The sequence below is a fragment of the Sphaeramia orbicularis genome, chromosome 9 (assembly GCF_902148855.1).
Source record: "Sphaeramia orbicularis chromosome 9, fSphaOr1.1, whole genome shotgun sequence".
Taxonomy (NCBI): Eukaryota; Metazoa; Chordata; class Actinopteri; order Kurtiformes; family Apogonidae; genus Sphaeramia; species Sphaeramia orbicularis.
Window position 1 is genome coordinate 19,072,396 of NC_043965.1, and position 24,035 is coordinate 19,096,430.

The 24,035-nt window shown below is 34.2% G+C and overlaps 2 protein-coding genes across 3 annotated transcripts; both read left to right on the top strand.

Moving 5' to 3' along the window:
• The first annotated feature begins 133 nt into the window (after positions 1–133).
• On the top strand, positions 134–5,349 carry nmrk1 (nicotinamide riboside kinase 1). The gene is made up of 8 exons (XM_030142541.1): positions 134–295; positions 2,407–2,497; positions 2,581–2,629; positions 2,926–3,094; positions 4,308–4,379; positions 4,505–4,611; positions 4,756–4,839; positions 4,920–5,349. Exons 1-8 carry the CDS (start codon positions 267–269, stop codon positions 4,928–4,930), a joined length of 612 nt encoding a protein of 203 aa, XP_029998401.1. The 5' UTR covers positions 134–266; the 3' UTR covers positions 4,931–5,349.
• Positions 5,350–9,071: 3,722 nt separating this feature from the next.
• On the top strand, positions 9,072–15,739 carry LOC115425219 (gamma-glutamyl hydrolase). Of its 2 annotated transcripts, none has more exons than XM_030142592.1 (9): positions 9,072–9,625; positions 9,738–9,852; positions 10,693–10,743; positions 10,822–10,906; positions 11,896–12,029; positions 13,622–13,733; positions 13,901–13,994; positions 14,081–14,218; positions 15,456–15,739. In XM_030142592.1, the coding sequence occupies exons 1-9, from the start codon at positions 9,421–9,423 to the stop codon at positions 15,572–15,574; spliced, it is 1,053 nt and encodes a 350-aa protein (XP_029998452.1). In that variant the 5' UTR covers positions 9,072–9,420; the 3' UTR covers positions 15,575–15,739. The 2 variants fall into 2 exon arrangements, with proteins under 2 accessions (XP_029998452.1, XP_029998451.1); XM_030142591.1 differs by having other exon boundaries at positions 9,076–9,625; positions 11,896–12,034; positions 13,627–13,733; positions 15,456–15,737.
• The last annotated feature ends 8,296 nt before the right edge of the window (positions 15,740–24,035 follow it).

Genomic DNA, 24,035 nt, shown 5'->3' on the forward strand with positions numbered 1-24,035 from the left:
ATCGGCAGTGATGAGTGAACCACCACCATTGAACCAGGGTTCGAGCCAGTCACGTGGTTTATGTGTCAAATGAAGCGTCAGTCATCACGGGTCACGTGATCAGCAAAGAGCGAATCAAGCTCCGTTACAAAGCTCCACTGAAAACAGACTCTTATTTTTCTTACACATGCTTTGAAGCTTTGCTGTCACAGCTAACATCACTACTGTGAGGTGTTTGTCATTTTATTATAGAAAGTCTGATGCATCAGTATTTTTAGTGAGCTGAAATGAAGACAGTGATTGTGGGAGTGGGCGGGTAAGTAAATTTGTGTACATTCACTGGCTCACATGAGATGTCAGTACTCTGCTTTGCAACTCTGGAAAAACTAGACAACAGCTCATTTTTTCAGTTTGTGGAGAAAAGGTCAGAGAAGTGCTGCAAAACATTCAGTTAAATAATTGACTTTTGCCATATTAATAGTTTGTAGTTATTCAGAAAGGTGTGTTTTCTCAATTAAGTAGCTTTTCTGTTGTTTAGCTTACTTTATCGATCAGATAGAGCGATGGCGTTAATTCAAGAACACATTTTTCCGACTGATAACAAACGCAGCTCAACCGCCTCTGATAAGTGATGCTATGAACATCTAACTCTATGGACGCGCGTAGGTGGAGTTTGTAGGATGGAAATATGACTAAACCTTTAACACTGAACACGCAGAGGACCTGATCCAAAAGAAAAACTCATGAATAAAGCAAGATAAAATGTACTTCCAAGAGGTGACCTGATAAATCCCAGAAGAAGCACTTATAAACTTACAGTCATTTATTCACAAATTCATAACATTACCATCTAAGCCTATCAATGGTATATCTACAATATATCACTAGGTAACTCAATGTAAACTAAATGCAAACACGTTTTCACTATCTGAAGGCAGTACATCAGTATAAGTATGCCAGATTTAACCCATAAAGACCCAAACATCCACTGGGAACCAATATCACTTACTGTTATAAAACAGCTGTTGATCCACTAATCCTATCAGTACATGTAAATAATTGGTGTGAAATGCAGTTTGCCATCTTTTCATGGTCATCAGATATGACCCATTTGGACGTTCAGAGGCTCCATAGTAAACGTGGAAACACCGTCATCTTCTACAACATTGATTCACCAGTAAAACCCATGGAGTTGGATCAATGACAGTGGATGGCGACACTTGGTTTATGTTCAGTTAATGATATATTTTGCAGAAAAAAAGTATCTTTATCTTGAGTTTTCTCTTTTTTTTAAATACAATAACACTCAACTTTAATCTGAGCTTTAATGAACATCTATATAATCAGTATATTAAATATAGGAAAATACCACATTTCACTTAAAAATGCAAAATACAGAGGATAATATTAGAGTAAATGTTGATAACTCATTTAAGGTTAAAAGTAGAGAAAATTACATTTTGGAACTGATACAAAAGCAGCACTGGGTCTTTATGGGTTAATAAAGTACATGTAAGAGAAAAGATGTGCAAGAAATGAAATAAAAGAGAAAATAGAGAAAAGATTATTCCTTATGGAGTTTAGTTGAATAGAGGTTAAATCTGTTGTAAATCAAAGTATGGTGGTTAGACAAAATTATTTTCTTTAAATGTGCCCCCAGAGAGAGCATAATAATAAGAAGAATTGCACTTAAAATATATTGTCAATTCCAGTTGGAAATTATTAAAGTGTAAGCCTGCAATATCTAAAATAAAATACATACACAGTCTGTTTAATTGATCTACATCAATACAAAAATTCTGACTCGTAGTTTGCGATGTAAACTCCTTTTTGCCATGTTCCTGTAGTTTATCTTACTACATTTCTCAGTTAACTTCAGTGTCATTAAGCTTCATTTGGAAGCTTAGCTCTCTTCTTTTTCCAAGTAGCTTGCACAACCCGGCTGGCAGCATGTCAAAGTACAACAAGGGCCACAAAATCAATGCAACATGTGACACGTATGGGGGCAAACACCGATAAGAGTTGGTTACTTTGCAGAGAGTTTGCGCAGTTTTCATTCATGCACTCAATATAAATGGTATGATAGTGAAAATTTACTGTGCAATACTTAAATATAAAGATAATAAATGTACGCTTATACGCAGATATTTTCAGGTGTTTCATAAAATGACATACTTTGTATTAGGTGTAACCAAATGAAAAACATTCACTACCCTTTGTGGTTAAGTTTTGCATCTGTTGTATATTTACCACACCCAGCATGAGTGATGTAAGAGAGAAAAAGCTGTAACTTAACTTGAGGTGTGAAAATTATTTATCACAGTTGTCTGTCAGCGTCACCTGTTTGAAACATACACCAGCTTTTGAATGTAAGTACAACCTTATTACTGCATTTCATCTTTGCGCTATGTGGGGCTTTTCTCTCAGGATGACCAATGGAGGAAAATCCACACTTGCTAAGAGTCTACACCAGCAGATACCCAACAGCTGCATCATTGCTCAGGATTCTTATTTTAAGGTAGATCTGCTTCACATTGAACTAGTAACAGGTTCAAGGTTGAATTTGAGATTATGTGTGATCTCAGTAAGTATTTTCTTTAGGATGACTCTGTGGTGCCTGTTGACAGCAATGGATATAAACAGTATGACAGTAAGAATGCTTTATCTACTCATTCACTTTTCAACATGGAGATAAAAAGATTTAGTCAGAATTTACACAAAGCAGTTGATTAGATAAGGAATAAACCTCTGTATTCAAGTTAATTATTAATGATGAAATTAGTTTTTCTTTTGTTGTATTATTTAACTATGTAAAACAGTTGGATTCTGTTTTATATTTTTAAATTAATCTTTTATTGTAATTGTATTTTCCTGTTGTGAATCTAAATCCTAAGTAGATGAAAGTAACTATTAATAGAGTGAAAATGTGAAAATGTTGGTGTTTAGTGCTCGATGCTCTCCACATGGATCAGATGATGAGTGACGTAAACTCATGGCGAAGAGATCCTGAGTGGTTCTTGAGGGAACGCGGCCTGAACCCTCAGCAAACATCATCATCATTTGATGAAGAAGTGTATGTGCTGATAGTGGAAGGGTTCCTGATATTCAACTACAGGTACACACACATTTGTTTGTTTTATAGATTGGTTGATTGATTCAATGATTTGGTTTTTTTTTTGTTTTTTTTGGGGGGGGGGCAAGTAAAACAAAGTATAAAAAGCTAAGAATAACAAAAATAACAGCAAGTGGTTCCAGGCACAGCAAACCCTGTCCCTCGCACGTATTAAAGCTTATTTTGGCATCAATCCAGCTGATGTCATCATGTCTATGCATGTGCTGATGTCAACATATCAATTGCCTCTATATATGTCCCAAGTTTGAAGTAAATTGAAACAAAATTGATGTTTTTATCGACATTTGAAATTTCGCCCATTATAAGTAAATAGGAGAAGAAAAAAGATTTTAAAAATTAAAAAAAAGAGTAAACTTTGACCTACTTTTTCCAAAATCTAACCACATCTATTATGGGTCACTGGTAATCTATAAACCAAATTTGGTGTGAATTTACCAGATAGTCTTGCTGCTACATACATTTGAAATTTCGCTCATTATAAGTAAATGGCGAAAAAAAAAAATTAAAAATTCATAAAGTATTTGAACTTTGACCTACTGTTCCCAAAATGAAATCAGATCTATCCTGGGTCACTGGCAATGTATAAACCCAATTTGGTATGAATTGAATCAATAGTTTTGCTGCTAGAGTATTAACAAACAAACCGGAGCAAAAACAATACCCCTTGCCTCCCCTTCATGGGGTGGGGTAATAAGATACCTATGCAGCAAATACCAAAAAACTGTTAACATGCTCAAAAAGAAGTAGTAATAAGTATATAGTCATTCATTGACTTTACTGAAGTTCACGTGTTTGATTTTCAGTCTTAAATGGCATGAAGACGAAGCATTAAAATATCTTATTTTGTAACAATACAACATTATTTATGGTCTTTTTACATCTTACTAAAGATGTAATCTCATGGATTCCGCAGTTAATTCCAATAACTTTCTTTATATTAGAAATGGTATTTTTGTGAAGAATGAGCAGAGAATGGAGCTTCATGTAAAGGCCTCTTACAGCTCTTCATAACCAATTAAATAAAAAGTAGTTGGTAATGTTGAAAGCTTCCAAGGTCAGATGTTGCAAAAAGTGGTTTCAGATTCTCCAAGTGGTTTCTCCAAAGCATAAGGAAGTTCCCAGTTTTAAAGTTTACTGAAAATAATGGTGTATTCCAGGTTCTATCACTGTAACGCTGTCCTCTTTGTATTCACAGGCCGTTAAATGAGTTATTTGACAAGAGCTACTTCATTCAAATTCCGTATGATATCTGCAAAAAGAGACGAAGGTGGGACTCTGTCATAACTAAATGTATTATCTCAGGATTATACAGCAAGTTTTAAACTCCTTTTCACTTACGAGAATACAAACTTTCCTGTCATGTTTATGGCTGTGGTGCTGTTTGTTTGACAGTTTGAGGGTGTACTCACCTCCTGATCCTCCGGGTTATTTTGACGGACATGTGTGGCCCATGTATCTAAAAAACCTCCGAGACATGGAGAACATGGTATCTGGAATCGGTGAGTCTCTGCTGAAAAACGCTGTGTATGGTTGATATTTTTGTGTAGAGATTATAATTAAATGATTTAGATCTTTAAAAGTAACACATCAGCCACTGTATTATGGAAAATTAGAGACATTAACATTTGATTGTATTTTTCCAGTGTTTCTAGATGGACTGCAGTCAAAGGAGGAGCTTTTGGATATTGTGTATAAGGATGTTAGTAAAGAAATTCAACAGCTTAGAGGTAAGGTGGAGCTAAGAGAGAGCTGAAATAAAAAACACTTTGCCAAATATGTATTGATTTAGTTTTGTGTATTTTTTCAGAGAAAGACTGAAATGGAATGAAACGTCTCTGTATTGTTTGGACAAATGTAGCACTGAAAGGACCAAGTTTGCGTGGGTAAAATGTTTTGTGGAATTATGTTAATGATGTATATTTTAAATAAGATTAAAAACTATAGCTGAGAATTAACTAATGTCTCAGTAGTAGAAATTCCCCACCTGGAGAATGGACACATGCTACCAGAATCACTGTGAACTAATGTAATTTAAATGTATTATAACTCAGTGTGGGTGATATGAAGTGCAGTAAATGAATGTAATGTCTCACAGTGCTAATGCTTCATTTACGTTTTACAATGTATTTTAAGCTGCTAATTCTGTATAACCATATCCATAAGATGCACAGAAATGCTAACATTATATTCATGTTCTGTTACATATATTAAGTCATAATAAATGAATGATTCAGTGTATTTATTTGTCAAAGTTTATGGTCAGTGGGGTTCAATAAAGCTGCTGATTTCCAACAACAGATAAAAAGTTCTGATAGTTTTTGATTGAAAGTTGTCTCCATCTAGTGGCTAAATCTGATTCATTGGACTATGACAGCACTAGCTGAAGTGTAGTGTCACCAATAATTATATCTCTCTGACAGGAAAAGAAAGAAAAATTAGACTTTGATATTTTTTGAGTACTATAGAGCTTACAATCTATGAAGGTAGATTTGATTCTTTTATTATTCAGTTTAAAAAAAGTTGCCTTAACCCCAAAATATATTTTATATATAAAAAAAAAAATGTATTCAATATTTTTTTTGCATTCAAACACTTTTTCTCTGATTGAAAAGGGGTATTTTTTTATTGAAGTAATTTTTTTAATTGAAAATATTTTTTTTTTTGATTGAAGTGATGTTTTTTTTTATTGGAAATATTTTTTTTGATGGAGTGATATTTTTTGGGATTGAATAATACAGTTAGGATTGAATGATAAAGACACAAAATGTCCTACACATAATATGGCCCAAATGCAAAAAAAAAAAAAAAAAAAGACTTCAGTCAAAAGAAAATATTTTCAATCAAAAAATAACTCACTTCAATTAAAAAAAAAAAAAAAAAAAAAAAAGTGTTCAAATGCAATTTTTTGAGTCTCAAATATTTGTTTTGTATTAAACACTTTTTTTCTTTGACTGACAAGGTTCTTTTGTTTTTATTGAAGTTTTTTTTAAATTGAAAACATATTTTTTTGGTTAAAGCAGCATTTTTTGGATTGAATATTAAAGAAACAAATCTACCTTCATATCAAACAGGGAGCATGATGATGTGTGTCCAAACAGAACCTGAGCTAAATACTGTGCTAAAATCTTCCAGTGATTTTGTAAATATTTACTAAAAAGTTCGGGGCCATTAAACAAAACTGTGGAATGATTTTTGCAGTTTAATGCATTTTATGCTTCATGAAGGCAAATACATTCACATAAACACTTTGGTAATCTGATGCACATTTCTACTCATAAAAGTTTTTCCACTCACGACATATGAGTGTTTAAAGATTTGGAAACAAGTACCAAATATACTTGTGGGCAAACTGTAATGTCGCAACTGAGCTGATTATGATGAAATCACAACATTGCCTGTGCTTTCAAAATTTTAAAACATACTGCATCAAATGTCTCCTTTTGTTCCCAAATGGATGCACACAGCTTGGCCAAAAACACCTGGATTTAACCAGTCCAACAGATAAAAGCCTTCCACTGGATATTTACATTTATGCATTTGGCAGACGCTTTTTTCCAAAGCAACTTACAAGGGGATGATTAACAATTAACCTCTCTCTCTCTCTCTCTCTCTCTCTCTCTCTCTCTCTCTCTCTCTCTCTCTCTCTTTCTCTCTTTCTCTCTCTCTTTCTCTCTCTACTTCATTTGTAAAGCACTTTAAAAGAACCACAGTGGACCAAAGTGCTGTTCAGAAGAATAAATAAAAACTAAAATAAAAGAATAAGATGCAAGAATAGATTAAAGACATAAAACAGTTGAACAATTAAAAACAGTGCTATACAGACATATAAAAAAGCAAAGTAAAGGAATAAAGTATAAGAATATATTAGAAAGACACAACAGTTGTACAATTAAAATAAATAAAATAAATCAATAAACCAATTCAAAATTCCAAATAAAACAATAGAATAAAAATAATACTTCCAAACGGGGAATGTTTGAAAGTGCTAGGACAGGAGGTGCTTTCTGAAGAGCTTGGTCTTCAAGAGCTTCTTGAACATAGGCAGGGACGCCCCTGTTCTGGTAGTGTTCGGTAGGTCATTCCACCAGCGTGGAACGACCCATGAAAAGAACCTGGGTTGTCTTGTGCAAGGTTTTGGAACCGCCAGACACCATTAGACGACATTTACTGTAATGATTAATATGTTTCAGCTGCAACAAGTTCTCTAACCTTAACTGAGGCAGTTAGAAGCTTCTCATGTATTAACCTTCAAAGAACAACACAGTCACCAATGACCATTAAAGAATAGACTTGAAGTTCTCTGAAAGTGCTTTGATCAGGACATGGAAACATTAAGTTATTTCATAACCACTGTGTGTCATGTTTTTTACAATGAAAAAGGGCTCTGACTTCCATTTTCATTACTGTTTCATGGAAGTTAAAACATTTCATCTGTAAAAATGCTGGTGTTTCCAGTAACCGGGTCCTTAACTTTAAAAGACCTAAACAACAACAACCAAACCATCTACTGATCTAAAATGTTTAATAACTTTTGAGCCACTAATTTTATCAGTGCATTGAAGGTATGACCCTTTTGGACATTTAGAGGCTATGTAGTGAACGAGGAAACATCATCCTCTTCTCTAACATTAATTCACCCTTGGAGTTTGACATATTTCTGTCTTTCTTCTTCTTCTGTGCTTTGTTTTCTGTATTTTTGCTGCTGTAAACAATGCAACTTATCTTATGTTTGTTTTCATATAATAACATTTGAATTTAGGCTGAGCTTTTATGATCATCTACATGATCAGTAAAGTAAATATAGGAAAATACTTGATTTTCACTGAAAATTTAAAAGGCAACGGATAATATTATAATAAATGGGGATAAATTACTAAGGAAAGGTTAGATGCGGAATTAAATTGACAATAGCTGTAGGTCTTTAAGGGATAAACAACCAACAATTTGCTAGAGAGCATAAAGATTGGACTACTGAGCAATAAAAAACTGGGAAAGAGTAGTTCAGGGAGTATAAGACATTATTTCCATACATTGTCCTTGGAGTCCAGACCTGAACTTAATTGGAAATCCTTAGGATATGACAGGAAAGAATTTACACAGCAGTCCGTCTGTCTCCATCATAAATACAAGGTCATGGAGAAAAAGTAATGCAATCATGGATGGAAATAAATGTGACCTTTGTTGCAACATTGCATAAGCAAGTATTGTGTGTGAGTATTTTGGGCAAATGAAACTTTTCATGCATTTTATTTACAAATTTTTAAACCCTTAAAGGAGTGATATTTAGCTTTTTTTTTTTTTTTTTTTTTAATGGAATTATGCATTTTAAAACATTTCCCTGTGGTCTACATAAACTGGAAATGCTATGGTTGGGTCTGAATTCGTCATTAATTCAACTCCACAGGTTCATCTTCAACCCTATCTCTGAGTAATGACACCAGAAAGGTCATTTTGAGTGCTGGCCCTTTAAATGCAAATGAACACTTCATGCCCCACCCCTTCCAGGTTGTTAACCATACTGCTCTGTCCCGTTCAACCAGTAACTGAACATTTTAGGTAATCGGCTCAAAGTTTGGACATATTTTCAGTATGGACTACAACCGCTGCTGCTGACAAATAATTATGGTGTATTCGGAAAAATTTTCATCGGAAGTCATGACCTTATATGTCCAAATGTCGTGATGTAACTACTTATAGATGTAACAAATTCAGCAGGAATTGAAACAGGTTGTAGAAATCCACTTGATTTTTGCCAAAATGAAAATAAAGATAGCTTTGCAACACCTGGAGGGTTCAAATTCAAACTTTTTGAACTACTAGGGTCCAGATACACAAATAAATGAACCAAAGACTAATAAAAGTGTGTTTAATAAAATATGACCCCTTTAATATTACCTGCTTTGTGCAGTTTGTACAGAGGAGTTTAACCTTTCATAGTGTGAACAATAGGCTCATGACTCTTAAAATGCTATAAATAGAAGACCTACTTTTTTCTTACGACTGAAACCTGCTTGACAGCTCTTGCAGCGTGACCTAAAAGCTGTGTCCTCAACGTCCTTGTGAAATTAATGTGAACTTTTTGTCGACCCCACACAAAGTTGTTTCCCAAACCCTAACTGCTCAAAAGATTTTTAGCAAAAACTCCACGCTGTCAGCAGATTATTAGTGTTGAGCTCAGCAGTGCGTTTGCCTGACCAACATGTACAGTACAGGAATGGTAACATGTAAAACAGGGCATTCCTTACTTCCTTGTACTATCTAGATCCTCTTCTGACACAACATATATAACAGACGCTCCAGATTCCTTCATGAAACTGCGCTTTCTAACACCTCTGATGCTTTCGTTTTTTTTTACATTTGCTGGATTAATCCTTCTATTTTTTGCTGGTGAAAACATGTTAAACACAGACTTTTCTGGATTTCTGTTTTTATTTTTTACCTGTTGCTCCTGTTTTGTGAAAACCATGCCAACTACACTCAACAGGGAGACCCCAAATGACAGACCTATAATTGGTAAGTGAAATATAGTTTTAAAAAGACACTCAGAAGATTCAAAAAGAAAAGAAAACTGTTGTTGCACTTGAGGTGTGTCTTCACAGCTGTTTTTTGTGTTTTTCTTATGCAGGTATTTTGACTCAGCAGGTTTCAGATGAATCCATGAAACCGTACGGCAGGACCTACATACCTGCATCATATGTGAAGTATATTGAGTCTGCTGGCAGCAGAGTCATGCCTATCAGGTGTTGTATTATCATTTGCTGACTGATAATACTTAATTTACATATAATGATAAAAAACCACCACAGTTTGCAAATAGTGTAAGAGCATTGCAAAGTTATTTAACCCATAAAGACCCAGTGATACTTTTATGTCAGTTTCCAAATGAAATTCTCTTCATATTTAACCTTTCTTATAAGATTTATCTCTATTTATTGTAATATTATCCTCTGTATTTTGCATTTTATGAGTAGAAATCAGGTACTTTTCTGTATTTAATTCGCTGATTATGAAGATATTCATAAAAACTCAGATTAAAGTTGAGGGTTATTACATGAGAAACAGAGAAAACTGACTTTTTCAGTAAAATATATCATTAACTGAACATAAACCAAGCATGTCCATCCACTGTCATTGATCCAACTGCATTGGTTTTATTGGTTAATCAATGTTATAGAAGATGATGGTGTTTCCACGTTCACCATGGAGCCTCTGAACATCCAAATGGGTCATATCTGATGATCATGAAAAGATGACAAACTGCATTTTACACCAATTATTTACATGTATTAATAGGATTAGTGGATCAACAGGTATTAAACAGTTTAAATCAGTCGATGCTTTTGGTCAGTGATGGATGTTTGGCTCTTTATGGGTTAAGGAAGGAATATTAAATAAAACAAAACAAGAAAGAATTGATACTAGTTCATTCTTCTTTAACTTAAAACCTGATGTTTGCTGTGAAGTGGAAAAGAAGAAGTGGTTTTTGTTACCTGTTTCCTTTGCCTCTGAAACAAATGCTTTAGTGAAGTAGAAAAAATTCCAAATATGTAACTGTTGTTTACTTCCTTAACCTTTCACAGACTAACTCTTTCCACTGCTGATTATGAAAATATCTTCAGGAAGATAAATGGGTGAGCTGTATAATTTTACATACATGCATTTTCAGAGTAAACGTACACATTTCTAACCATCTCGTCTCCCGTGTTTAGGCTGCTGTTCATCGGGGGAGCTGTAGACTTGGAGAAATCAGACTACGCTCGAGTGGCAAAGATTTTTTACAAGCTTGCTCTGACGGTTTGTACGGCAGAACATTATTTTCCTGGTTTCTCCCTGAAGGGCTGTAACTGTCTGTCATCTGTCTAATAAATCTGTCCATCCTGCTGTCTCTTATAAAATGTAATGTCCTTTTCTGGTATGAAGTCTGAAAAAAGGGCTGATGTCACATTTGGTGAAACACTGTCCATAAATATAGTTTTCAAGTAGGGTCTACTGTTTAATAGACTTCCAGGTGTTTTCATTCCACTGCTATTTGTTACCTTGCTGCGTTTTTTAAGATTAATTGAATTAATCTCATAAAATACGATGTATCTCTTTTTCATACACACACTTTTTGTCTCTCCAGAACCTAAACTTACAAATATACCCTATGAGGTATCACGGATATTTACTTTTATTAACTTTTCAGTCCCCGAATGTCTTTTTTTATGATTTATGTCATTTTCATCTCGTTTTTTCTGTCACAGTTTCATCTTCTCACATCTTTTACATCTTTTTTGTCTTATTTTGTCTTTAACATCTTTTTTTTTTTTTTTTATCTAGTTACGTCTTTTACAGTGCTTTTTTTTTTTGTACAGTTCTCTGCATTGCGTTTTACCTAGTTTTATTGAGGTTAACATTAATAAACTCATCATCATTATCAATGATCTTATTGTTGCTATAAATTTTCCCCATTTTAAAACAACTTGACCCATTTTGGGCCCTGACCCTACGTTTGGGAAACTCAGAACAACAGGACATAGACAAGTTAAAACCTTACCCCTGTTTTTAACTCCTTGATGGGGAAATTCCTTCACAGTCAAGACGTTATCCTAAAGATATGTTAGACATGTTATTCAAAATATGTAAATGAACTACAAAAGAAACATAAGTACGTGCATAGAAAGACTTTGGGGGTCAAATTTTTACTTCACTTCCTTCAATACATCAACTTCTTCTGCTATTCACTGTATAAAGGACAATCATTGCTGCACAAATAAATGTCATATGTGTTGTTTGTGTTTCAGGCAAACAATGCTGGGGACGTCTTTCCTATCTGGGGTACATGTATGGGCCTGCAGCTACTGACCGTTCTGGTGGCTGGTGAAAATCTGCTGACAAACACCTTGGCTGAAAACGTCGCACTGCCTCTGAACCTCACAGCAGGTTAGTACTTCATCCATAATGATCCATAAGGAGGTCAGTGACATAATAGACTTTAAGGTTAAAATGTTACAATAAGCTTATAAATTACTTTAATGCATTGTTTTTTGAGGACTTAGTCTTTAAATACAACTGTATTTAAAGAAATGGCAGCAAGAATGTGAGCTTGAGTGTGAAAACATAAGCACAAAATCTTTAACCAAATAAGTAAACCTGCCTAAAATATGTAACATCCTCACTAAAACACTATTTTATTCTTATTTTATATTGAATAAATAGTTAAATAACAATTATAATGAAATCCAGTCATTTAACCCATCTTGTGGTGACACCATTTGATATTTTCAGCTGCTTTAAGTCTTACTTTTGTTTAGAAACTGGTGAAAACTTCATGAAAACAGCATAAATACAACATGCACATTTTAACAAATATAAAAATGAGACTGACTAATGCAACATTATCTTTCCTTTTTTGACTTTCTATTTTTATTAGTGTGAAAAAATAATGCTAACAGAGTCCAGAAAGCAAAACAAGTGGTGCCAGGCACAACAAATCCCACCCCTCGCACATATATTGCCCATTTTAAGTAAATTAGAAGATTTTAAAATTCATAAAAAATTTAAACTTTGACCTACTTTTTCCAAAATGCAATGACATCTATTCTGGGTCACTGGCAATCTATAAACAAAATTTGGTATGAATTCAACCAATAGTTTTGCAGCTACAGACATGTGAAATTTCACCCATTATAAGTGAATGGGAAAGAAAAAAAAAGATTTAAAAACTTCATAAAAATTAAAACTTTGATCTACTTTTCCCAAAATGCAGTGACATCTATTCTGGGTCACTGGCAATCTATAAACCAAATTTGGTAGGAATTCAACCAATAGTTTAGCTGCTACAGACATTTGAATGTTTGCCCGTTATAAGTAAATGAGGAAAAAAAGATTTTAAAAATTCATAAAAAATTTTAAGTTTGACCTACTTTTCCCAAAATGCAGTGACATCTATTATGGGTCACTGGCAATGTATAAACCAAATTTGGTATGAATTCATCCTATAGTTTGGCTGCTACAGACATTTGAAATTTCGCCCATTCTAAGTAAATGGGGAAAAAAAAGATTTAAAAATTCATAATTTTTTTTTACTTTGATCTACTTTTCCCAAAATGTAAGGAGATCAATTCTGGGTCACTGGCAATCTATAAGCCAAATTTGGTATGAATTCAACCAATAGTTTTGCTGTTACAGTGTTAACAATCAAAGAAACAAACAAACCGAACCCAAAACAATACCCCTTGCCTTCCCTCCGGGGGGGCGGGGTAAAAATACAAAATGAATTTAAAAAAAAAACAACAACAAAACATTCCAGTAGTACCTTTTCTTGGTCTAAATTTTTAACTGAAAGATGTGTTTTAGGAAATCTGCATTTACTGGATAAAACCACTTGGTGTCAGTAGGGACAAAGCAGAGGACTTTTCCAAAACTTGACCACAATAGACAATCCATGTCTTTATATTAGTGTTGTCATAATGTATCGGCTGGGTGAAACCTTATGATTGGTTTTCTTTGTTTATGACTTCTCCTCCTTACAGATGCCTATTCTAGCAGGATGTTTGAGGATTTCCCTCATGAACTTATGAGGGCTGTGACCCAGGAGCCTCTGACTGGCAATTTTCACCACTACGGAGTCACAGTAAAGGTGATGAATTCTACTATCAGAACTGTTCTCACTTCCTCTGTTGGAGTTTTCATGTTCTCATTTTGTTCATTTATTCAGTTACTACAGCATGTTTCTGTTACATCACACCAAAACCTGTGGCATATGAACCAGAACTAAAAACTACAATATTTCAAATGTGCTTACAGAATTTTGAGGAAAATGAGAAGCTGCAGAGTTTTTTCTCTATCCTGTCTTCAAACATCGCCGTGAATGGAGCTCACTTTGTCTCAACCATTGAAGGTTGCACACCTGAGAAGCTCATTTATCGTTAGATTCATAATAACACAGCAGTATTTCTATAATTACATTTTCATCCTTCATGCCAGGTAAGAAATATCCCTTTTATGGAGTCCAGTGGCATCCAGAGGTGAATCGTTTTCAGTGGAACAGTGAAATGAACTTTCCTCACTCGCTTCATGCTGTTCAGCTTTCCTCTCAGCTTGCAGAGTTTTTTGTAAATGAAGGTAAGATATTGATCAGTCAATAATATCATTAGTTTACAGAGAGAGATTCTGCTTCTTTCAGAGCTGATAATGTGTAAAATTAAGTTTATATAAATATTGACTGACATACTTGTTTTAACCACTTATCTCAGAATTATCATTTTAGTTCAATGTGCAAACATCACCTTTAAGCACACCTTAATTACATACTTATTGGGCGATTAGACATCCCCCCACCACCACCAAAAAACAAAAATACAAAACAGATTTTAGTTTAGGTTTTGGCTAGTTTTCAATTATTAATACATGGAGAAAAACACTTGCAGTTTTCTAGTTTATTGAAATTTAAGCTGAAGTCTAATGAAAGACCTTAAATAGAAATGCAAAAATAGAAAAATAATAACAGTGATGGAACATTTCTGCCTATTTCACTGACCCAATAATGGGTCAATGTACAACACTGGAAATGAATGAAGCCTTATAATTTGATGTAAATAATTCTTAAAAGCGTCATGACTTACTGATGGTACTTTTGATTTAAAAAAAAAAATGGTGCAAATGTCATGAAAGTAACATAAATACATGTACATTTTAAACACTATAAAAACAACACTAAGGGTGTTAAATCACTCAACTTGCTAACTCTTGTCACAGACCAATACAACATTATTATTATTATTTTTTTTTTTTACTTTTTATTATCTTTTTATTAGTGATGTAACTAATTCCTACAAGTACCCTGACTTACAGACATCCTGTCAGTAGAAAAGTAGAGTTAAAGAGGATCACTTAAACACTGGACAAAGTAATATATCATACAGGGAAGAAAAGGATAATTAAGAGAGGATGACAGATCAGGAAAACACTCATAAAGGGGTTGGTTTGTCCTTAGAGAAAGTGGAGATACTTTAAAACATTTGTCTGTGGGTGGACATCAGGGTTATTGTCATTTGGTTCAGTGCAGATATGGAAGTATTTATTGTGAGATTAGATGTGTTTGCCAACTGTCAGCAATGTAGCAATAGTCCTGCTGATTATAACCTGATCTTTGTCATAATTTGCATTTTGGCTTTTAATTAACTGGATGAAGTCAACACACAAAGTATTAAATCCATCACAATATCTAACATTACTCGAATAGAGAAAGTTACAAAAGAAACAGATTTTGACAACATATTTATTTTCTGCCAAATGAAACAGTGGCTTTGTTTTCTCATCCATGGTTGCCATGGTTACATCAAACTTCTTCTTTCTGTAGGAAGGAGAAGTTTACATCGCTTTGACAACCCTGAGGAAGAGGCCGCCTCCTTGATTTACAACTACACGCCTATGTTTGCGGGAAATTTCACAGGCTATGAGCAGATCTATTTCTTCTGAGATCATCCTGTGTGTCACTGTCTGCGTCTGCGAAAGAACAATTACAGAGTCTGCTGCTTTTTAGTCACAAAATCTATTGACCATGTGTTTTTACAGAGTATGTTTTTTTTTTTTTTTTAAATTGTTGTTTTGGATTTTGTACAATACAAACATAAGGGACATTTGAGATACACTGACCAAAAAAAACCCCTTTGTGACTAACATTTGGTTTTAGTAATGTGACATTGAAATGAAAATTGTCCATTTCTCCCATTTATTATGACACTGCTCTTCTTGAGTCCTCAATCTATGGGTCAGAATCTCTGTCTCAAATATTCCATTTACAATTTCTAGCCAGTCATTAGTTGTAGGTGGTCCTAATCTGCACCATTTTTTGGTAATAGCCTTTTTACAGGCTGCTAAACTAATTTTAAACAAATATCTATCATTTTTAATTACATTATTACCAATAATATATCTGAAATACATCACCAAACATGTTTAAGGATTGCATATCCCAAAATGATGCAAGTTTAGGACATAACCAAAAGACATGTGCATGGTTTACATTGACATCTCCACATTCTCTCCAACGAGGTTGAACTCTGGACACATATTTAGCTGTAATTTTAGGAGTTATCAAAAATCTAATTGTATTTTTCCAGCAATATTCCCTCCATATTCTTCAGGAAGTGGCTGACTGTTGAATTCTCCAGATATTTACGCATTCCTCCTCTGAGACATACAGAATACGTTTTTATGATTTTAACCATATCATACCATACCATGCCAACTTTATTTATAAAGCACTTTAAAACCTTTACAGTTGGCCAAAGTGCCGTACACGAATCATGATGATAATAATTGACGATGGTATTTTTTGTATCAGTATTACCTCTGTGTGTTTGACATTAAACTGCGTATTTGCACAAAGAATCTCAGATGTTTGTGATTTAGTCGTAAAACATCTACAGTATCTAAAGAACCTTTTATATTGAACTATCACTACTTCAGCGTTAACAATAAAATTTAAAAGACAACTGAATTGTTCTGATTTCAGAGTAATTTTACTGATATGTACGTTTCTGTCAAGTGAAAGGCTGAACAGCTGTAGCCTTCACAGTAGATCACATAAACATGTCCTGCAGTGGTAGAGTGACTGATGTTCAGCGCTTTTTCAATGTGCCCCTTAACCCATAAAGACCCAGTGCTACTTTTATGTCACCTACCAAATGATTTTTTCTCTATTTAACCTTTCTTAAGTGATCTATTCCCATTTATTATAATATTATCCTCTATATTTTGCTTTTTTTTTTTCTCCAGTGAAAATCAGGTATTTTTCCATATTAACTTGCTGATAATGTACAGGGTTATTCAAAAAGAATGAACCGATTTCATGATGCATTGCTTCAGTTCTCAAGCATCATCGTGGAATGAGTCAGTGACCATTTGAAAGAGGAGTTTTCTAAGTTTTGAATGGCTGCCTTGATGACCTCAAACATCACATAACAACAGTGATCAACTCAGTGGATCGTGATATGCTGATACGTGTCTGGGAGGAATTCTCTTATTGCATTGATGCTGTCCGTGCTGCAGGTGGTGGCCACATTGAACACTTGTAAGACAGGAAATAAGAGTTGATTGTGAGTAGAATACTTGTGACTTGGCCACAGTTTTCTATAGTTTTTCCTTATTAAAATATTGCCTAATGAAATTAGTTCATTCTTTTTGAATAACCCTGTATGCTCATAAAAGCTCAGAATAAAGTTGAGCGTTATTATATCAGAAACAGAGAAATCTGAAGAAAAGAACAAACATATCAATAACTGAATGTAAAAATGCGTCTCCATTCACTGTCATTGATCCAGCTCCATGGGTTTTACTGGTGATTCAATTTTATAGACGGTGACGGTGTTTTCACGTTCACTTCGGAGCCTCTTAACATCCAAATGGGTCATATCTGATGACCATGAAAAGATGACAAACTGTATTTAACACCAATTATTTACATGTATTGATAGGATCAGTGGATCAGAAGTCATTAAACATTTAAGATTAGAAGACAGTTTTGGTTGCCAGTGGGTGTTTGGGTCTTTATGGGTTAAAGTTGGTGCAAACATCTACAGTGTGGTTGAGATGAGAGTCTTTTCTGTGTTTCCATATTCAATATTTTCTATCCATCTCATGTTTCCAAGGTTGAGAATGAACAGTCAATTTCAAATAATTAATTTACTAGTTCTAGTGGGCCATTTTATACAAGAAAAAAAATTGATCAGAGTGTAATAAAGAGTCAGACATTGATAAACAAACAAAAACAGAAGAAAAAAAAATCTACAAAAGTGCTTCATGGGAACAAATACACATAATTTGCTGATAGAAGTCAGCTGTCCATCCAAATTTACCACAAAGTTTAACTGTAGCTGTAAAAAATCTGCACAAAAAGGTAAACATTTCTGTGTGTTTCTGTCTACTGTGGTGCATATCAATAATAATGTTAGGTTTTAACGGTGCATTTGAGTGAAAAGTTAGGGTTAATTTTGAAATAATAATAAAACGTCATCAAGGCCCAGAGTTTTAGGGGTTTTTTTTCCAACTGAAAATGCATAAAACCAGCTGAAAATGCACATCATCCCAGTGAAATTTTATAGACTCCTTATGTATGTGAGGGTGACAGAAGTGTTGTTAGGATCTTAACACGTCAGAATCTTAGTTTGGCTCAGAAAATTGTATTTTTCATTTGACCGTTACAAGTTTTTTGTTTTTTTTTTAGAGTAAAATGAACATAAGATATGAGACACTAACAAAAGCTGCAGACCAATGTCATTAAATCCTTAATTTGTTCATTTTTGTTCCTGTTGTTAATCTCGTGCTTATTTTACATAGATGTAACCTCTAGAGACCCTGTATCTGCATATGAAGATATTATTTTTTATGTTTCCTGCACCTTTATACTTTCTTATTCATAACTTAAACATGCCGTCCTCATTGGTCGACAGTTTTTTTGTGTTTTCTAGTGGAAAGAAAAGCACAAACTACCATCTGTGTAACAACAGGATGGAGTCAAATCATTGAACCCTAAAATGTTTTCCAAATGGTTGAAACTTTTTTTTTTCAGCTTAATCGTGTAATATGACACAAAAATGACAACTTTTAGTAGTAGTAGTAGTAGTTTATTCAGTCATGACAACACCAAATATTGTACACAGTACTGACATTTCACGCAAAAGAAAGAAAAGAATCACAGAATCACAAAATCAAGAATCATGTGTTGAATAATGTGTTGAATAATGACTGATAAGGTATAGGCAGAAGCAGACTGCTTATCAAGGCCTATCCTATATTACAACTTTTTAGGCTACCGACCTCCAAAGAAACAACAACAACAGATAATTAATCGCATTTATAAGCTTCAAAAGTAGCTTTACAAACCATTTTCTTAAAAACCAAAAAAGAATTACATGTTTTTAAATTTATGTTGGCATCATTCCAAAATTGAACTCCAATAACGGACACACATCTCCTTTTCATACCTTTTTTAGTACAGTAAATTTGCAAACACCTCTGAGATTATATGGAATGTCCTGAATTGAAAAGAACCTCTGTATTGGGTCAGGGAGCATTTTTGATTTTGCTCTGAACATAATTTGCATAAACATTATAAACATTAACGAGCTTGTGTGTATGTGTGTATTTGGTCATGAACTGAACTGTTTGTGTATCATTTCACACAGGACAACACTGTCCCCACAGACAGAATGGACAATCCCAGTGTATCATGTAGAGCGACAAAGATACAGAGTTATAAAATGTGGAACATATCAAGGCTCTTATCTGCATCGCTGTGCTTGCTGTTCTGTTTTTGCACAGTTGTGTTCAGTGATTGAAATAAATAGTTTTCTTTGTTTTGCACTGGAGACACACTGGTGTTGCACGGCTAAATAAACCTATTGTTCCTTGTATGAGGATGTCATTTTACTGGAGATGACGTCTGGTTTGCTTATCAGGTCCCACTGACCCGAAATGACTTGAGAAAATAAGAAAGTACAAACAAATCAAAACAACTGTGAAAGCTTAGATTAACCCTTAAGGACCTAAACAGCTGTCTGTTTATAAAGGGATCTACTCATCTAAAATGTTTAATAACTTTTATTCCACTCATCCTATCAATACATGTAAATAATTCACATAAAATGCAGTTTCTCAGCTTTTCACCATCATCACATTTGACCGATTTGGATGTTCAGAGGCTCTGTAGTGAACATAGAAACATCATTATTGTCTGCATCCTTAATTCACCAATAAAACACATGTAATTTGATAAATGACAGTTGTTGTAGACACTTGTTTTCACATCAGTTAGTGATATATTTTGCCCAAAAAAAAAACCAAAAAAAAACCAAAAAAACACTCGCTTGAATTTTCCCTTTTCTGATATATTAACTTATGAATTTTCCTCTAATCTTTTATGATAATCTGAATTGTTGGTAAATTAGATATAGGGAAATATCTGATTTTAACTGAAAAATGCAGAAATGCGGAAGAAAATTTAATAATTAGCGATCAGATTTAAAGATTCAAAGATTTTTATTTTGTCAGTTCACTAGATGCATAGGACATACTGAGAATTTAGATGTCGTTTCTCTCTCACCTTGTAATTAAAAAGCCAAAGAGGTAAAAAAAAAAATAGAGGAAGAGTAAATAGGTGGTATACAGAATAAAGTATAACAGGATGTAAAATGTATATGTAAGTCGATTTACAATAGCAGCGGTTGTGCAATCACAATTGTTCTGAAGTGAACAGAACAGAATCAGATATGACAGTAACAGCAGCAGGTATGACAATAGTAATAATAGTAACAGACCACATAGAAAAGGTTAGACTTAGTGAGAATACATTTGGAAGTCACCACAAAGACAGTTATATGTCTTTAAGCATTAAAGTCAGTGTAATTTGAGGTTTTATTCAAATTTATTCTTATTTTAATTCCAACAGCAGGAGGATAAAATGACAATAATGTGAAATAGATCTGAGGAAATAAAATGCATCTTATTGTCTTTTTGATCAATGATATTGTGTTTTATAAGTAAGGAAGACATTACAGGCTATCAGCATTTAATTAACCCTTTCAGACCTAAACATCCATCACTGATCAAAAGCATCTACTGATCTAAAATGTTTGATAACTTTTGAAACACTAATCCTATCAATACACTGAAATAATTTTAAAATGTAGTTTTGTAGCTTTTCACAATCATCAGATATTACATTTGTGTAGTGAACGTCTTCTGTAACATCGCTTCACCAAGAAAACTCATGTAGTTTGACAAATGATAGTGGTTGTAGATGCTTGTTTTTATGGTCAGTTTATGATAGATTTTGCTGAAAAAGTCCCTTTTTTAAGAATTTTTTTCTGTTTAGATAAAATAACATTGAATTTACTCTGAGCTTTTATGAAATAAAAAAATACATAATATAAAATAATATAAAAATACATAATTTTTTTAGCAAAATTCAGAGGATAATGTTATAATAAATAGTGATAAATCACTTGGGAAAGACAAAAAGAAAAAAATCATTTGGAAGTTGTGACAAAAATAATTGTGGGTCCCATAAAGGCCCAAACCGCCACCGGTGACCCAAAGCATCCACTGATCTAAAATGTTTAATACCTGTTGATCCACTAATAATTGGTGTAAAATGCAGTTTGTTATGTTTTCATGGTCATCAGATATGACCCATTTGGACGTTCAGAGGCTCCGTAGTTAAAGTGGAAACACCATCATCTTCTACAACATTGATTCACCAGTAAAACCCATGGAGTTGGATCAATGACAGTGGATGGAGACACTTGGTTTATGTTCAGTTACTGATATCTTTGCTGAAATATTCACTTTTTCTTTAGTTTTCTCTGTTTCTGATATAATAACCTTCACCTTTTATTCTGAGCTTTTGTGAACATCAACATGATCAGTAAATTAAATGTATGAAAACACTTGATTTTCATTGAAAAATGCAAAATACAGTGGATAATATTATAATAAATGGTGATGAATCACTTAAGAAAAGGCAAATATAGAGGAAAAAAAAATATTTTGGAACTGCCGGATAAGTAACACTGGGTCTTTATAGGTTAATGCAAAATATAGAGGGTAATATTGAAACAAATGGTGATTCACTCAGGAGAGGTTGCATTTAGAGACTAATTCTTTTGGAAGTCTTAAAAATACTTTAAGGCACAGGTGTCAAACATGTGGCCCAGGGGCCAAAACCGGCCCGCCAAAGGGTCCAATCCAGCCCGTTTGTGAAATGCAAAAATTACACTGAAGATATTAACAATCAAGGATGTTCAGATAATTTTAGGTCGATTCAATCTAAAGTGGGTCAGACCAGTAAAATACTATCAGAATAAACTATAAATAATGAAAACCACAAGCTTTTTTCTTGGTTTTAGTGTTAAAAAAAAAGTTAAATTACAAAAAAAAAGTTGACATTTACAGACTAGCCTTTTACAAAAAATGTGAAAAACCTGAACAAATATGAACAACCTGAAATGTCTAAATAAAAGTATGTGGAATTTTACCAACATTCTGCCTGTTACTAAATGTTTTGTGTATTTGCAGATCCACTGTGAACTGTAAGTAGTGATGCACATGTGTAAATGATAAAACTAAGGCGTAATATTCTTAAAACTGCACTTACTTTCCTTCAGAATTTTCAGGTTGCTCATATTTATTCATGTTATGTTCAAGTACAGTTTGTAGATGTAAACATTTTCATGACAGAATTTGACTTTTCACTCAAAAACATAGAAAAAACTTTGGCTTTGACATTATTTATCAGTTGTTATCCTATTATTTATATTATTTCACTGGTCCGGCCCACTTTAGATCATATTAAGCTGCATGTGGCCCCTGAACTACAATGAGTTTGACACCCCTCCCAGATAGCAAATATTTTGGCAGTATTATGGCATACATTTGGCATTTTTAGCTTTCTTTTGGCATTTTGAAAACCTTTAAGCTGAACTGTGATATGAGTAAGGTTATCCATAATAGATATGAAGGCACCAGCAGTATATGGCTGAGTTATAGCATATATCTGGTTAACCAAAAGACTGGGCAAAGAGCAGGATCAAGTATTGGGATGGTATGGCATGTTTATGGCAAACCAGAAGATTGACTAAAGAGCGGCAACATCTTATTCCATATATGGATGTGTTTTGGCACATTTCTATAAAGCCAAAACACTGCGCAAAGAGCGGGAATTTGTACCCAGAAGAAAACCCCACTTCATTTTAAAAGCATGATCAACACAAATTTTGGGTGAATTTTGGCCTCCTTTTGGGTGAGTTTTGGCTACTTTTTGGCTGGATTATGGGGATTTGGGGCTTTTCTGGGACAATTATGGCTATATTTTGGAAGTCCGCAATTAGTTTTGGGTGAATTTTGGCTTGCCTTTTTTGGGCCATTTAGGGCCCATAAATCCACCCAAAATGGCATGCAAGTTTTGGGCCAGATTTAAGCCATAATGATTTTGCTATCTGGGTATGTTCAAGTACGGTTCGTAGATGTAAACATTTTCACGACAGAATTGGACTTTTCACTCAAAAACATAGAAAAAACTTTGGCGTTGACATTATTTATCAGTTCTTATCCTATTATTTATATTATTTTACTGGTCCGGTCCACTTTAGATCACATTAAGCTGCATGTGGCCCCTGAACTAAAATGACTTTGACACCCCTGCTTTAAGGGTTAGGACCATTTTCACAGAACCCCACTCTGGGATCTGGTCACGTAAGACTCATGTCCTCAGTTTTGATCAAATTCAGTCTCCTGGGTTTGTTAATAAACTAATTTGATTTTGGCTTGCCTATTTTGGGTCATTTAGGGCCCATACATCCACCCAGAACTTTGCCAAAATGGCATGCCAGTTTTGGGCCAGATTTAAGCCATAATGATTTTGCTATCTGGGTATGTTCAAGTACAGTTCGTAGATGTAAACATTTTCATGACAGAATTTGACTTTTCACTCAAAAACATAGGAAAAACTTTGGCGTTGACATTATTTATCAGTTCTTATCCTATTATTTATATTATTTTACTGGTCTGGCCCACTTTAGATCTTATTAAGCTGCATGTGGCCCCTGAACTAAAACCCCTGCTTTAAGGGTTAGGACCATTTTCACAGAACCCCACTCTGGGATCTGGTCACGTAAGACTCATGTCCTCAGTTTTGATCAAATTCAGTCTCCTGGGTTTGTTAATAAATTGATGAGGCTGTCGAACATGGACCCACGCTTTAGTAAACGTTAGATGATGATCCGTTGCACACAGACACGCGCAGCCCACTCAGACAGACCGTCACAGCGCACGCGGACCTAGGCGGCCCGTTGATTGGTTTACACGCACGTCAATAACGCCTGCTGGGGGCGGGAATATAAAAGTGCAGCCAGTGTTCTACTTTCCCCTGTCACGCAGA